The sequence below is a fragment of the Bubalus bubalis genome, chromosome X, assembly GCF_019923935.1.
Source record: "Bubalus bubalis isolate 160015118507 breed Murrah chromosome X, NDDB_SH_1, whole genome shotgun sequence".
Lineage (NCBI taxonomy): Eukaryota > Metazoa > Chordata > Mammalia > Artiodactyla > Bovidae > Bubalus > Bubalus bubalis.
This window is the reverse complement of record NC_059181.1, coordinates 90877571-90893048: the sequence shown is the minus strand read 5'-3', so window position 1 is coordinate 90893048 and position 15478 is coordinate 90877571. Positions and strand designations below refer to the sequence as shown.

General features: G+C 36.5%; 1 protein-coding gene across 1 annotated transcript in view; it reads right to left on the bottom strand.

Annotated features, from left to right (window-relative positions):
* The window catches only part of IL1RAPL2 (interleukin 1 receptor accessory protein like 2), a 1184233-nt gene that overhangs the window by 31186 nt on the left and 1137569 nt on the right, over nucleotides 1-15478 (bottom strand). The window contains exon 8 of the mRNA XM_025277392.3: nucleotides 1983-2128. Within this exon, the coding sequence (XP_025133177.2) occupies nucleotides 1983-2128 (146 nt within the window). The remainder of the gene's footprint in view (nucleotides 1-1982; nucleotides 2129-15478) is intronic.

Below are 15478 nucleotides of genomic sequence, written 5' to 3'. Positions count from 1 at the left end.
ATTTATTTTAAAACTCAAGACTATTTCTACCTCTACTGACTGACTATATAAGACCCCCCCCTCATTATTTTTCCTCTGAGCAAGTTTTTAATTATAACACTTCATATATTTTTTGCAATTTTTTGTTTCATGAGTAAGGTTTGTCTTTCTTTGTACCCTCACTGCCCTGCAGACTATAAGCCCCATGCAGACTTAAGAATGTCTATTTCCTAATACCTAACACAATGCTTGCTATACATGCTCCTCAATAATAAAAGAGAACATTATTCTTTCATTAACCAGAAGGGGTTCTAAGTGCCTATTAGTGGTGAGACACTGCCCAAGTTACTGAGGATACTTAGGTGCAGTCGAGTCTGGCTTGGAGGATCTCTAAGCCTAAAATGAGACTGAGATGGACAGGAACAAAACTATCCTTGCAACACGATTATGTGGACATGATCAATGTCTGCCTTTCATGTAGGTGGACAAGTGGTTTCTAAGTGCATACAAATTCCATTTAATAACACTTTGAGCATGATATACTTCATATCATATCATTATTATTTGAACTAAGTTTTAGCCTGTCTAATCAGATAAGTTAGTCCTACTAAGGCAGGCAGTTAAGTCAGTGGCGGCACTGGGATCTCCTGAAGCAGGGTCTCATTTCACTGTCCATGTTAGACTCCTCTATACTTAAACACTCCATTATTTTAAAATAAAATCATGTCCAGCATCGTAAGAAATGGTGCTAAAGAGATAAAAGCATTATTCTCAGACTAATGACATTTCCCTGCTTCTCCTAGAGCTGCTGGGCAAGGTCAAGTATTAGAGCTGGTGGGAAAATAGAAATTCCATCTTGGCTACAAGGTACAACTAGTGACCTTGCTGATTGAATCTGTTCTATTGCTCTATAGCCTAGACAAGAACACTGAGAACATTTGTTCAGTTACATTTACAAAACCTTTGCTAGATGCACATATACAGAAAGTATTTTGTCTTTTGCAGTAATCAGGAGTCGTGGCAGGGTAAGAGCCAATCTCGGAAGTTGCTCCAGCTGCTGGAATTGTTATTCCTATATCTACTTTTCTCTCTTTTATTTGTAAATTTATAGTTTCTTTTCTTTGCCCATTATATGCAATTTCCACCCCATATGGAGTCATCTCTGGAGAGTGATCTACATAAAGGCCAAACTACTTAAAAATATATGCACTTGCTGAAGGCCTTGAACACCAGGTCATATCATGAAATATTATTCATAATCTTCATTATAACAATGGTAAAATATTATATGATACTAGTCCTTATTTCTATTTATATTCTAGTCAGGGAATTTAATAAGTGACTGTTTCTTATCTAATAGTAAAACCTCTAGTATTTCATTTCAGCAATATAAGATGAAGGTGAACTATAGAGAAAAATTTAAATATCAATGCCCATCAAATTTTATGTAATACTTATAACCAAGGTATTTTTTCATCTCACTTGATTTTTAAAATTTTTTATTTATTTCAATTGGAGGAAAATTACTTTACAATATTGTGATGTTTTTACCATACATCAGTATGAATCGGTCATAGGTATACATTTGTTCCCCCCATCCTGAACTCGCCTCCCACCTCCTTCCCCACCCCATCCCTCCAGGTTGTCACAGAGTCCCTCTTACACTGTTGGTGGGAATGCAAACTGATACAATTACTATGGAGAACAGTATGTAGATTCCTTTAAAAAATAGGAATAAAACTACCATATGGCCCAGCAATCTCACTGGATTTAACACAGTTTAACAGTATTTCATGTCATCTGTCCATTTTCTAATGATATGAAAGATCATAGGCATTTTATGGTAATATCCACAGCAAAAGAGAGATTTTTCCTTAAAAATAAAAAAAAAATGATTAATAGAAATTTATACTAGATAATAAAATCAGGCCAGGAAACATACCTAACTTCAATAGTTACTACGTAGCTAAACAAACTATAGTAACAGTTATAAAAATAAATACCCTTTTTACGCAGCAGAACACTGGCATGTTTTCGTCCATTTCGATTTTCCACATGGCAGGTATAATTCGCCAGGTCAGCCTCCACCACTGAATCAAAGATGAGTGCCAACTCAACTTCTTTTTCTCCAAGATGCTCTTTGAGGAGCCTGAAATAAAGGAAAGTACTCTTGGCTAAATTGGTTTGATTTGGGGAGAGCCCAGTCATGCAAAGACTGAAGATAGTTATGTAGCTCACTAAAGTCTCCAGTAGGCTGATAGGTGTAGGCGCAGAAACTTCAAAAAGAAAACACAAAAAGTGACTTTTAATGTGAAGATCATATGGGAAAGGAAAAAAGTGAGGAATTCACTCAGCAAAAGGAAATATTAACGTGCCACTAGGCTTTGATAAATGAAGCCAGTATGATTTGTGTAGCAAACAGGAGACACTGGGCTCCATATTCTAAGCTGAGCTTATGAAAACAAACTGGGTTTTTGCATCATGACATGAAGGGGAAAAATCTGTAGAAATGTAGGTTTTGTGTTAGAGTTTTGACAACAGCAGGTAAGACAGTTAAAAAGGGGGGCCTTGAAAAGAATTGCTTTATAAGAAATAAACTAAGGGTGGTTAGTGGCATTCTATCCCCAAATATCAATAAGAAGCCTGTTCTTTACTTTCTCCTGCCTTTTGTCCAATGCAGACATATACCCCTAATCCTCCAATGTACTACTATGGCCCTTCTTCCCCCCGCTCCCCCCCCCACAACATTGCTCACCATTTGTCTTTCTCCTTCCCTCTGCACCCTCCTACCCCCACAAGAGAAACTGCCTTATGTGTATTTTTTTCATAGTCCTGCCTTTTGCTTTCTCAAGTGAGGTTACAGGTCTTGAATGGCCAGTAACAGTTGTTCTTCACAGAGGAGCTGAGTTGCCAGGAAACTTTCCTGAGGGGTGCATCTCTTATTTCTTTGGAGAGCTATATTTTTGCCAGTGGCCAGCTGCCTCCTGGGTGAGGTGAAAGTGGGTACCCTGCTGACTTTTACTTTCTATCTCCTGCTTTCAACCAGAGAAAGAGCAAATTGTGAGTCTAAGTAGTGGAAAGCCTGCCATTAAGGTTTAGGGTGAGGTTGTTAAATATATGAATTTGCAAGAGGGAAATTCTCATCTCCTTTTTGCATACCTGGTTATGAAGGTAGTGAAGAACATTCTGATGTACTGGTATTTACCATAAAGTTGGAAAAGACAACTGTACTCAGAGAAAACTGGGTTATAAATATGGGCCTCCCACTTACAAGCTCAAGCTGGATTCTTACAAAGTAATTAACTCAATGGCACCTTAATATAACTCATCTTTAAGTTGGGAAAAATACCTACCCTCCTTAACTTTGTTGTGGGGGTAAAATGGTTTAAAGTGATTTTAAGATTAAATAGCAGATGCAAGTGCAAATGAATGTCATTAAACACCAACATTTCATTATCCAAAGGGAAACTATTTAAATTTTGGCTCCTCCAAGTATATTTGTATTTATACATGTTGATACTTAAATTTTGCTTGGATGAATCTCTTCTGGATCCCCTCTGAGAGAAGGGAAGGCTTAAGTTGAGTTGGTGGAAGGGAGTTCTTGGAATATGAGACTCCCCCGTACTGAAATCCTAAACACAGATTATATCCCCAATACACGTTTTTAAAATTAACCCTATTTATGTTACCTTCCAATAATATACATATCAGAGAGTTTATAATACTGGCATTTATAACTTGAATAAATCTCCTTAGTATAAGAATTTTCTTAATCGTATTTTGCTGGTAGTCTATTAATATTTTTCTTCTTGGCTAAACTTGCAGTTCTCTTCTCTTTCCCCTATCCCAACATAAATCTAAACAAGGAAAAATGGGAATTTACTGTCTTCACAGTTTATGTTGAATTTTACTCCATTTTATCCCTGCTATGTGCAAATAGCACTATATGCAATTTTTTAGTTCTGTGTGACCCTCTATGGAATAACCCCCTTTAATGCCAGAAGCTGCTTAAGCACCACAAATTAAATTTGATTTAAAGCTTCACGTGTAGGGCAGCCACAGCCTTTGCCAGGCATGAGGCAGAAAGCTGATCCCGTCCCGCCAGACCAAGCCTTTCCCTCTTCATTTCTAATGCAGTTTCCAAAAACAGCTCTTCACAGGCTGCAGAAAGAATCTGGAGAGAGGATTTGAAAAATGATCCTTCATCCATCTATTAATATATATGAGGTGTCTTAATTATCAGCTCTTGAAAATATAGAGGGGACTTGCTTTTTTGGAATTAAAGAGCAAGTTGGTGTTTACGTCTATAAATTACTCTGCAGAGCAGTCACAATTTCCTAACAAATATTGATATATAACAATCTATCAATGATTCTTTATCATTCCCCTAAGTGCCTAGCTCTGGGATAGACAGATATTGGTGTTAGAGAAATGTAAGCATTAAAAGATCAGGTGCCTGCTGCCAGTAAGCATGAACATTTAAACAAGGGAAGAAAATCTACACAGCTGAAAAAATTATAGGAGGAATGAGGTAAAACAGGGTGGTATAGTCATGCTTACAATGAAATTTCAAAAAAACAACAACAGACTATTATTTACTAAAGTAGCTGGAGATGGCTTGAGAAGACTCTGCCTAAACAAAAGGAAGAAGGAAGCATTTTCTAGGAGAGAAGACATAAATAGGTTTTTGCAGAATGTTTGACACTGAAGGGACTGGTTTTGGGATGGGGGATACAAATGAGGGGATCTTGGGATATACTTCAAATAACTTCAGAAGTATCTCACTCCAAGGATTAATATTGAAGGCAAGTTATAGGCAACAGTGAATACTGACAAAATAAAAAATACTAAATTCAGGTGACAGAAATCACTACTTTTAAAAGTTTTATTGTTAAGACCTATTATTTAAAAAGTCATGCTAAAAAAGTTTGGAAGTTTTCACTCTCACCCTTACAACAAGAAAAAAGTGAACAAAATGAAAGCCAACAACTCTTCTTAGGTTCATCAGAGAATAGAGGTCACAGGGCAAACTCCTGCTCTGTGAATTTGAGATAGTGAGGCAAATACTGAGAATCACAGTGCACTGGGAGCAGAAACCCAGAACAGGAACCAATATGAAATAAAAACAATTAATTGATGAGTCACTGTAGGGCTAGTATGGACTAGCTTGAAAGTTAAAAAAACTCCATGAGATCTAATCTTAGGGGTGCCTCATACTTTCATGAGCTTTGCTTCCAAGATCCTGTCCAGGTTTCAGGGTGAAGATCAGAGACATGTTCCTTTACGCTTTGGGCAAGGGAGGAGGGAAAGGCAACAATCTTGAAAGGAGCCTAGAGCACTCTTTCTTCTTAACAAAGGCATGCCCTCAAGGGAAACTTCTTTAGCAGAGCCTAAATTACTTGAGTTTTACCGAAACTGGAGGAAAGAGAAATATCTAACTCCAGCCTCCTCAAGCCTTCCTGTTTCATCTAAGAAAAGGAGGAAAGCTGAGAAGCATTTGTAAAGGTCAGAGCCTGAAGGCACAAGCTGATGAAAAGACTAAGACTTTATCACAGTGTTATAGAATATTTACCACCATACCAGTCAAGGGCTTTCAGAAGAAAGAATGGCCAGGCTCAGACCCTGTTTCAGAAGCAGTCTCTAGGAGAACTGAAAGAAACAGTGGAGATGTAAACAAGTACATTATAGGAAATTTTAGCCTTTTACACCTGCAACAGTTAGAACTGGACATGGAACAACAGACTGGTTCCAAATAGGAAAAGGAGTACGTCAAGGCTGTATATTGTCACCCTGCTTATTTAACTTCTATGCAGAGTACATCATGAGAAATGCTGGGCTGGAAGAAGCACAAGCTGGAATCAAGACTGCCAAGAGAAACATCAATAACCTCAGATAGGCATATAACACCACCCTTATGGCAGAAAGTGAAGAGGAACTAAAGAGCCTCTTGATGAAAGTGAAAGACGAGAGTGAAAAAGTTGGCTTAAAGCTCAACATTCAGAAAACGAAGATCATGGCATCTAGTCCCATCACTTCATGGGAAATAGATGGGGAAACAGTGGAAACAGTGTCAGACTTTATCTTTTGGGGCTCCAAAATCACTGCAGATGGTGACTGCAGCCATGAAATTAAAAGATGTTTACTCCTTGGAAGGAAAGTTATGACCAACCTAGATAGCATATTGAAAAGCAGAGACATTACTTTGCCAACAAAGGTCCATCTAGTCAAGGCTATGGTTTTTCCAGTGGTCATGTATGGATGTGAGAGTTGGACTTTAAAGAAAGCTGAGTGCCGAAGAATTGATGCTTTTGAACTGTGGTGTTGGAGAAGACTCTTGAGAGTCCCTTGGACTGCAAGGAAATCCAACCAGTCCATCCTAAAGGAGATGAGTCCTGGGTGTTCATTGGAAGGACTGATGCTGAAGCTGAAACTCCAATACTTTGGCCACTTCATGTAAAGAGTTGACTTATTGGAAAAGACCTTGATGCTGGGAGGGATTGGGGGCAGGAGGAGAAGGGGACAACAGAGGATGAGATGGCTGGATGGCATCACTGACTCGATGGACATGAGTTTGGGTAGGCTCTGGGAGTTGGTGATGGACAGGGAGGCCTGGCGTGCTGCAATTCATGGGGTTGCAGAGTCAGGTATGTCTGAGCGACTGAATTGAACACCTACAACTACAGAAAACAGTAAACACAGCTTAGCTCCTAGCCACATAAACATAAAATCTTACTCTAAAGATATGTCTACTTCAGTCCCTTTTATCTGATACGTTACATCTGGTTTTCAAACAAAAAATAAGACATATTAAAAAGAAAAAGTTTTGAAAAGACAACACAACCATCAGAACCATACTCAGATATGGCAGAGAATGATCAGAATGAGGATATAAAATAACCATGGTTAATGAGTTAAAGTCTCAAATGGAAAAAGTTAACAATATAAACAATATATTGGTAATATAACCTGAAAAATGGAAATTCTAAGAAGGAATCAAAAGGAAATGCTAGAAAACAAGACATTGTAATAGGAATAAATACTGCCTTTCAACGGGCCACTAATAGACTGGATGTGGCCAAATAAAGAATAAGTGATCTTGAAGAAAGTCAATGGAAATCTCCTAAACTGAAATGCAAAGAGAAGAGAACATGGCAAAAAAGGAACAAAATATTGAACACCAGAGGTATAACTACAAAAGGAGTAACGTACATATAATCTATGTTCAGTTCAGTTCAGTCGCTCAGTTGTGTCTGACTCTTTGCGACCCCATGAATCACAGCACACCAGGCCTCCCTGTCCATCACCAACTCCTGGAGTTTACCCAAACTTATGTCCATTGAGTCAGTGATGCCATCCAGCCATCTCATCCTCTGTCGTCCCTTCTCCTCCTGCCCCCATGTTGCCAAAATACAAAACACCAAACTACGAAAGAGAAAGGAACGATAGAAATATTTTAAGTAATAGTAACTGAGAATTTTCCAAAGATACCAGAACACAGATGCAGGAAGTTCAGAGAATACCAAGCAGAGTAAATATTTTAAAAGCTATCTCGACGGATCATATTCCAACTGTAAAAAGTGGGAAAAAATGAGAGAAAAATCTTGAAAGGATTCAGAGGGGGAAAAAAAAAAACTTACCTATACAGGAATAAAAATAAGAAACACATCTTTAGAAACTATATAAGCAAGAACAGAGTAGAGTGGAATATTGAAAGTGTTCAAAGAAATTTACAACCGACCTAGAATATTGTATCCATTTTTCCTTCTAATGTGAAGGAGAAATAAAGACTTTTTCAGACAAATAAAAAGTGAGGGAATTTGTTGCAAGTAGACCTACACTGTAAAAAATGTTAAAAGAAATTCTTAAGAGAAAATGAAAATTAAACAGGTTAAATTTGGATCTTCATAATGAAAATAAGAGATAGGAGTGAATAAAGGTAAAATGTCCTACATTTCCTATTCATAATTAATCTAACAGGTTACAGCTTGTTTAAAATAATAATAGCAATAAAAGCAGTTGTACAAAGTTTTGAGGATCTGATATACAGCACGGTGACTATACTCAATAACATGATATTGTATGCTTAAATGTTGCTGAGATTATTTTTAATTTATTTATTTTAATTGGAGGCTAATTACTTTATAATATTGTAGTGGTTTTTGCCATGCATTCACATGAATCAGCCATGGGTGTACATGTGTTCCCCATCCTGAACCCCCATCCCACCTCCCTCCCCATCCCATCCCTCTGGGTCATCCCAGTGCACCAGCCCTGAGCACCCTGTCTCATGTATCGAACCTGGACTGACGATCTATTTCACATATAATAATATACATGTTTCAGTGCTATTCTCTCAAATCCATCCCACCTTCGCCTTCTCCCACAGAGTCCAAAAGACTGTTCTTTACATCTGTGTCTCCTTTGCTGTCTTGCATATAGGGTTATCATTACCATCTTTCCAAATTCCGTCTATATGTGTTAGTATACTGTATTGGTGTTTTTCTTTCTGACTTACTTTACTCTGTATAATAGGCTCAAGTTTCATCCATCTCATTAGAACTGATTCAAATGTATTCTTCTTAATGGCTGAGTAATATTTCATTGTGTATATGTACCATAGCTTTCTCATCCATTCATCTGCTGATGGACATATAGGTTGCTTCCATATCCTAGCTATTATAAACAGTGCTGCAATGAACATTGGGGTACACATGTCTCTTTCAATTCTGGTTTCCTTGGTGTGTATGCCCAGCAGTGGGATTGCTGGGTTGTATGGCAGTTCTATTTCCAGTTTTCAAGGAATCTCCACACTGTTTTCCATAGTGTCTATAGTAGTTTGCATTCCCACCAACAGTGTAAGAGGGTTCCCTTTTCTCCACACCCTCTCCAGCATTTATTACTTGTAGACTTTTGGATCGCAGCCATTCTGACTGGTGTGAGATGGTACCTCATTGTGGTTTTGATTTGTATTTCTCTGATAATGAGTGATGTTGAGCATCTTTTCATGTGTTTGTTAGCCATCTGTATGTCTTCTTTGGGGAAATGTCTGTTTAGTTCTTTGACCCATTTTTTGATTGGGTCATTTATTTTTCTGGAATTGAGTTGCAGGAGCTACTTGTATATTTTTGAGATTAATTATTTGTCTGTTGCTTCATTTGCTATTATTTTCTCCCATTCTGAAGTCTATCTTTTCACCTTGCTTATAGTTTCCTTCACTGTGCAAAAGCTTTTAAGTTTAATTAGGTCCCGTTTGTTTATTTTTGCTTTTATTTCCATTACTCTGGGAGGTGGGTCATAGAGGATCCTGCTGTGATGTATGTCAGAGTGTTTTGCCTATGTTTTCCTCTAGGAGTTTAATAGTTTCTGGTCTTACATTTAGATCTTTAAACCATTTTGAGTTTATTTTTGTGTATGGTGTTAGAAAGTATTCTAGTGTCATTCTTTTACAAGTGGTTGACCAGTTTTCCCAGCACCACTTGTTAAAGAGATTGTCTTTTCTCCATTGTATATTCTTGCCTCCTTTGTTAAAGATAAGATGTCCATAGGTGCGTGGATTTATCTCTGGGCTTTCTATTTTGTTCCATTGATCTATGTTTCTGTCTTTGTGCCAGTACCATACTGTCTTGATGACTGTAGCTTTGTGGTATAGCCTGAAGTCAGGCAGGTTGATTCCTCCAGTTCCATTCTTCTTTCTCAAGATTGCTTTAGCTATTTGAAGTTTTTTGTATTTCCATACAAATTGTGAAAGTATTTGTTCTAGTTCTGTGAAAAATATCATTGGTAGCTTGATAGGGATTGCATTGAGTCTTAGATTACTTTGGGTAGTATACTCATTTTCACTATATTGATTCTTCCAATCCATGAACATGGTATATTTCTCCATCTATTTGTGTCCTCTTTGATTTCTTTCATCAGTGTTTTATAGTTTTCTCTATATAAGTCTTTTGTTTCTTTAGGTAGATATATTTCTAAGTATTTTATTCTTTTCATTGCAATGGGGAATGGGATTATTTACTTAATTTCTCTTTCTGTTTTCTCATTGTTGGTGTATAGGAATGCAAGGGATTTCTGTATACTAATTTTATATCCTGCAACTTTACTGTACTCATTGATTAGCTCTAGTAATTTTCTGGTGGAATCTTTAGGGTTTTATATGTAGAGGATCATGTCATCTGCAAACAGTGAAAGTTTTACTTCTTTTCCAATCTGGATTCCTTTATTTCTTTTTCTTCTCTGAATGCTATGGCTAAAACTTCTAAAACTATGTTGAATAGTATTGCTGAGATTAGATCTTATACATTCTCACTATGTTTTTAAAAAAGAGTTAATTATGTTAACTATGTGAGCTTAACTAATAAAATGGTATATGTCAATTATACCCCTATAAAATGAGAGTAAAAATGTAACCTAGAGAATGGAAGAAAATGTTTGCAAACCATATATTTGATAAAGGGCTAATATCCAAAATATATAAAGACCTTTTTACAACTCAATATAAAAAACAAACAAACGGACAGACAACTTGATTGAAAAAAATGAGCTAAGTACCTGAACAGACATTTCTCAAAAGAAGGCATACAAATATCCAACAAATATATGAAAAGGTGCTCAAATTCACTATCATGAGGCAAATGCACATCAAAATCACAATGTAGTCACCTCAAATCTGTTAGAATGGTTATTACCAGAAATACTGGCAAGAATGTGGAGAAAAGGGAACCCTGTAAACTAATGTGCAACCACTATGGAAAACAGTACAGAGATTCTTCCAAAAATTTAGAGTTAGAACTACCATATGATTCAGCAATTTCACTTCTGGGTATATATCAAAGGAAATGAAATAAAGATCTCAAAAAGATATTTGCCTTTTCATGTTCATTTCAGCATTATTCATATTAGGCAAGATATGGAAACTAATGTTTATCAGTAGGTGAACAGAAAAAGAATATATGGTTTATATGTACAATGGAATATTATTCAGACTCAAAAAAGAGAAAATCTTGAAATTTGTGACTACACAGGGGAATTTGGAGAATATTATGCTAAGTGAAATAAATCAGACAGAGAATGAAAAATACTGAAAAATATTGTATGATATTACTTATATATGGACTCTAGAAAAGCAAAACTAATAGTAACAGAATGGTGATTTAAAGAATCAGGAGCTGGAGGGTAGAAGAAATAGGGAGATGCTGCTCAGTGGATGAAATGGGGAAATGCTGGTCAAAGAGTACAAACTTTCAATTATAAGATGAATCATTTCAGAGTACCTAATGTATAGCATGGTGACTATTCAACTATACTGTACTATATCCTTGAATTTTGAGAGGAGAGTAAATCTCAAGTGTTTTTACCACACACACACACACGATAACTGTGTGGTGATGGATATGTTAATTAGTTGGTTGTGGCAATCATTTCACAATGTATACATATACCAAAACACTACATTGTATACGTTAAATATATACAACTTTTATCCATCAATCATACCTCAATAAAACTGGAATTTTTTTTAGGTCACACAAGAAATAGAGGAAAGAGAACTGAATCCTCCAAAATAAAATAAAACTTGTAATTCTTGGATCATAGGGTAGTTCTCGTTTTAGTTTTTTGAGGAACCTCCATATTTTTCCACAATGGCTGCACCAATTTACAATCCCACCAACAGTGTACTAGGGTTCCTTTTCCTTCACATCCTCACCAATATTTGTTGTGTTCTTTTTGATGAGAGCCATTCTATCAGGTGTGAGGTGATCTTTCATTGTGATTTTTGCATTTCCCTGATGATTAATGTTGTTTAGCATCTCTTCATGTGCCTGTTGCCCTTCTGCATTTCCTCTTTTGAAAAATGTCTATTCATGTTTTCTGCTCATTTTTTTTATTGAATTGTTTTTGTTTTATAATGAGTTGTATGTGCTGTTCCAGTGTCTCTTCATTGTAAATAGTCCCTTAAACCAAGTTGAATCCTCCTTTGATGACTAGGTATGTTGCAAGTCTCTGTGTCTTTATTCTGAGTATGAGTAATAATTATCTAGGAATAATTGAGAATGTCATTAATAGGAGATAGTTTTTTTTAAACCCTCTTAAATAAACAAAATCTTTATTTTAGTGTCATTTGCTTTAAAAAAAAATTCCTGTTAAAGCCTTATTAGTCAAAGACCAAGATCAAATTCATAGGCTGACACAAACAAAAGATTTATTGATTGGATCCACTATGGTAGGAATGCTCCAGAGGACCTGTGGATTGTTTCTTGATTGAAGGAAGAAGAAAGCATCTGTTGTAATGTTTAGGTTCTCACAAAAGATTGAAAATGGTCTAAAAAAGCAGGGATAATTTCTGAATTAATTGCAGCTTCTGAGGCAGTTGGTGGGGATGGGGGAGGATTCAGTAGGAACTGCGTATTGTCATGAGGTGAAGGTGGTCTACTAATTGGGTATTCCAAGGAATATAACAATAGCAAAGCAGGTCTGAGGATCACTGAGAAAAAAGCAGTAGTCATTCAAGAGGTGGGGGTCATTACAGCCTTATACAACTGCTTCACAACCTTGGGAGAAACTGTTTTCTGTTAGCTTTGCAGCTGGCTTTATCTGTCTGTCCTCCCAGCCTGATTAATAGCTAGACTGCTTATTCTCAGTCCAAACTAATTTTTACTCTTTCAGTCCCGAGCAGGTTTTGGCTCTTTATATCCTAAGTGTGAACTACAAAAGATAATTCTGAGCAATTGAGGATTCTTGCTAGCTGTGTTCTGATAAAGTCATTCTAGCTCCATTGGAACTGTGAATCAACTGCCCAAAAACTGCTCTTTCTCAGTCTCTAAACTTCAGATTTTTTATGTGTAAAATAACTTATATGATTTATTTCAAGTGTTATAAAAATTCAATGTAATTCGGGATGTCAAAAAATTTTTGCAATATACTGTGTAGTACAAAAACATGGAGGGATTATTATTATTATTTACTAATTATAGGTTCTTGCATAGAGCAGCTTATAACACAAAACACCATATTTGAGACTAGGCATCTATAATCTGTTTAGTAAATGAAGAGAGAGAACAAATATGTCTTAGGCAGGTTTTAAATATTTTATGCCTAGGTCAAGGTTAAGACCCACTGTGGAAGTGAAGCTGTGAATAGTAGCTGTGAATAGCTAATTAAAAATCATTCTTCATATAAGTTACATTAAGGTTGCCTTTGGGTAAAACTATGCTGCTTATGAAGTTTACCTTTCCACTGAAGGCTCCTCATGATTTACAAAATCTATACTTACATATAGGTGTGATGAGATTTGAAACTTATTTAAATCAAAGGCAAAGTGATCAGTCAATATTCCTTCTTCCAGTGGGATGAACTGAGAGTGGGAGAAAAGATGAGATGATGTGCATGTTTGGGGGTTGTTTTGTGACATTTTTAGCTCACTTTGGAGGCAGCCAGAGCAGGTGGGGATGTTTCAAGGCGCTGAAAAAGCATGATGGAAAGTTGTCAAAACAGACCCCTTCATTTTGCCTTGGGCTGTGTGGCAAAAAATTATATTCACAGCTCCATATTATTTGTTTAAATTGGTGAGATGTTAACAGGTTATTTTGTGTCTTTAGCATAGATTAACCCTATTTTAGGAATAAAATCCTTTCATACCTGTATTACATGCCCTCCTTTGTTAAAGAGTATTTGACTCACTCAAGAAATGTATACATTAAGGTTAAAAAAGGATGGAAACAGAAGGCTGGACAGTGGTAGAAGCATGAGTGAAGAAAAACAGAACTTACAAACAAAGCCCATATTCAACTTATAGCCTTTTAGGAATTGAAAGTAAATTATATTGTTTGCATGTTAACAATCTTGTCTGAAAAGCCTTAAGATAAATTGAATATGTTTTTCAGGTCAAGAATTATAAAAGATTTGGTAAACTTGTTTTATGGTATTGCCTGGGGGAAAAACATTAGCTATTGATATGGAGATTTGTAAAGTGAAATTTATAATAGAAAATTACTCTCCATTGGGGCAAAGCAATTGCACTGAAATTCACGCAGTCTCCATCAGCAATCAGATGCAATTCACAACCCTGCAGGGAAGCTTAAAGACTGTTATTTCTTGTTTAATAGGATTAGTTCAATTTCTCTGGCATTTTTTATTAGAACTGTGGAATATATACCTCGCTGCAATTTTTTTTAATTCTCAAGTCTCTGGTAAGATTAATGAAAAGGAAATTATGTAAAGGTGTGGAACTGGGATGGCCTTGCTAGAATGCTCATACCCAAAGACTACTCCTTTTCATGAATTCTCTTATCCTACTTCACAAGCTGTTCCCATTAACTTTAAACAGAGGGACAGAAATTAGGAAGTCCTCTCCTAATGATAGTTTCTACTGGCTCTCCTCCAAATAATTATTTGATTTGTCTAAATAGACATGGAGCTTGTAGAGAGCAGCTTGTTGCAAGGACTTTAAAATGGTAGGTAAAAATAACCAAATTTTCACAGTTGCAGTTTATGCTACTGCACATGCAAAATTCCCTTAACATCCCTACAGATGACATCTTTTGGAGTCTGTGGAAAGGCTGTAATGTGGTTTGATAGGCTGGCAGCTGTGATTTGATACTACATTTAGGTTCAAATTTTCTTAAGGCTCAATCTCTTAGCAACATCATAGACTTTGTTAGGGCTATGCCAATTTCTGCCTAACAGGAGATAAAGGGGAATCTGTATGCCTAGAGTGGAGTTTGAATCTCTGGTAATAGGTTGCAAGTAAGGAGATACAAGTAACTATGGTGGCCAGAGTAACCCAGAAAACAGTGAGAACTCCAAAATCCTGGTCAGGATTTGATCAAATATGCTAGTCAAACTACAAGGGAACTGCTGAATAAAGAGGCTGTACTGACTATAATCTGAGTAACATTATTTCATCAAGCCTTTGATAAACATCCAAGCTTTTTCCTTAGGTAGATTTTTTTTTCTTCAAAGTCTCTACTCCTCTGAGGCAAAACTAAGAGATAAAAAGTGTACAACATACCCTTCAAGTTCAAGCTGTTGCCCAGGCAATGGAGAACCTAGGCAGTGTGGTTAGTCTTGCCAGATCCATTGCCGTGGTGGTATCTTCTCCATAAGTTAACTGCTTGAAAGCAACTTATTTACATTCCCACTTGTTAGATCTAGTGGGTAGTGCACTTCTGACATATGTGCACAACACAAGAGCTGTGATTCAATTAAAATATGAAGCAAGTACTATACCCTGAGGGAGAGCCATGCATCCAGAAGGAAATTTTGCTTGCAGAAATTCTTTTGAGGGGAATCTTCTACTTAACATCTTCAGCATTCTGCTGTCAGAACTCTTCCCTTTGGAGAATACACATGGGCTATGAAAGAATGCAGATCTTTTCTTGGTGGAACTAAATGATATGATTAGCAACTATGTTTGATAAAGCTACCAGATTTGTTCCAATCCACCATGTGGTATAAAAATCTTCTTTCAAGGACATTGGTTTTGGAAGCCAGAAGACAGAAT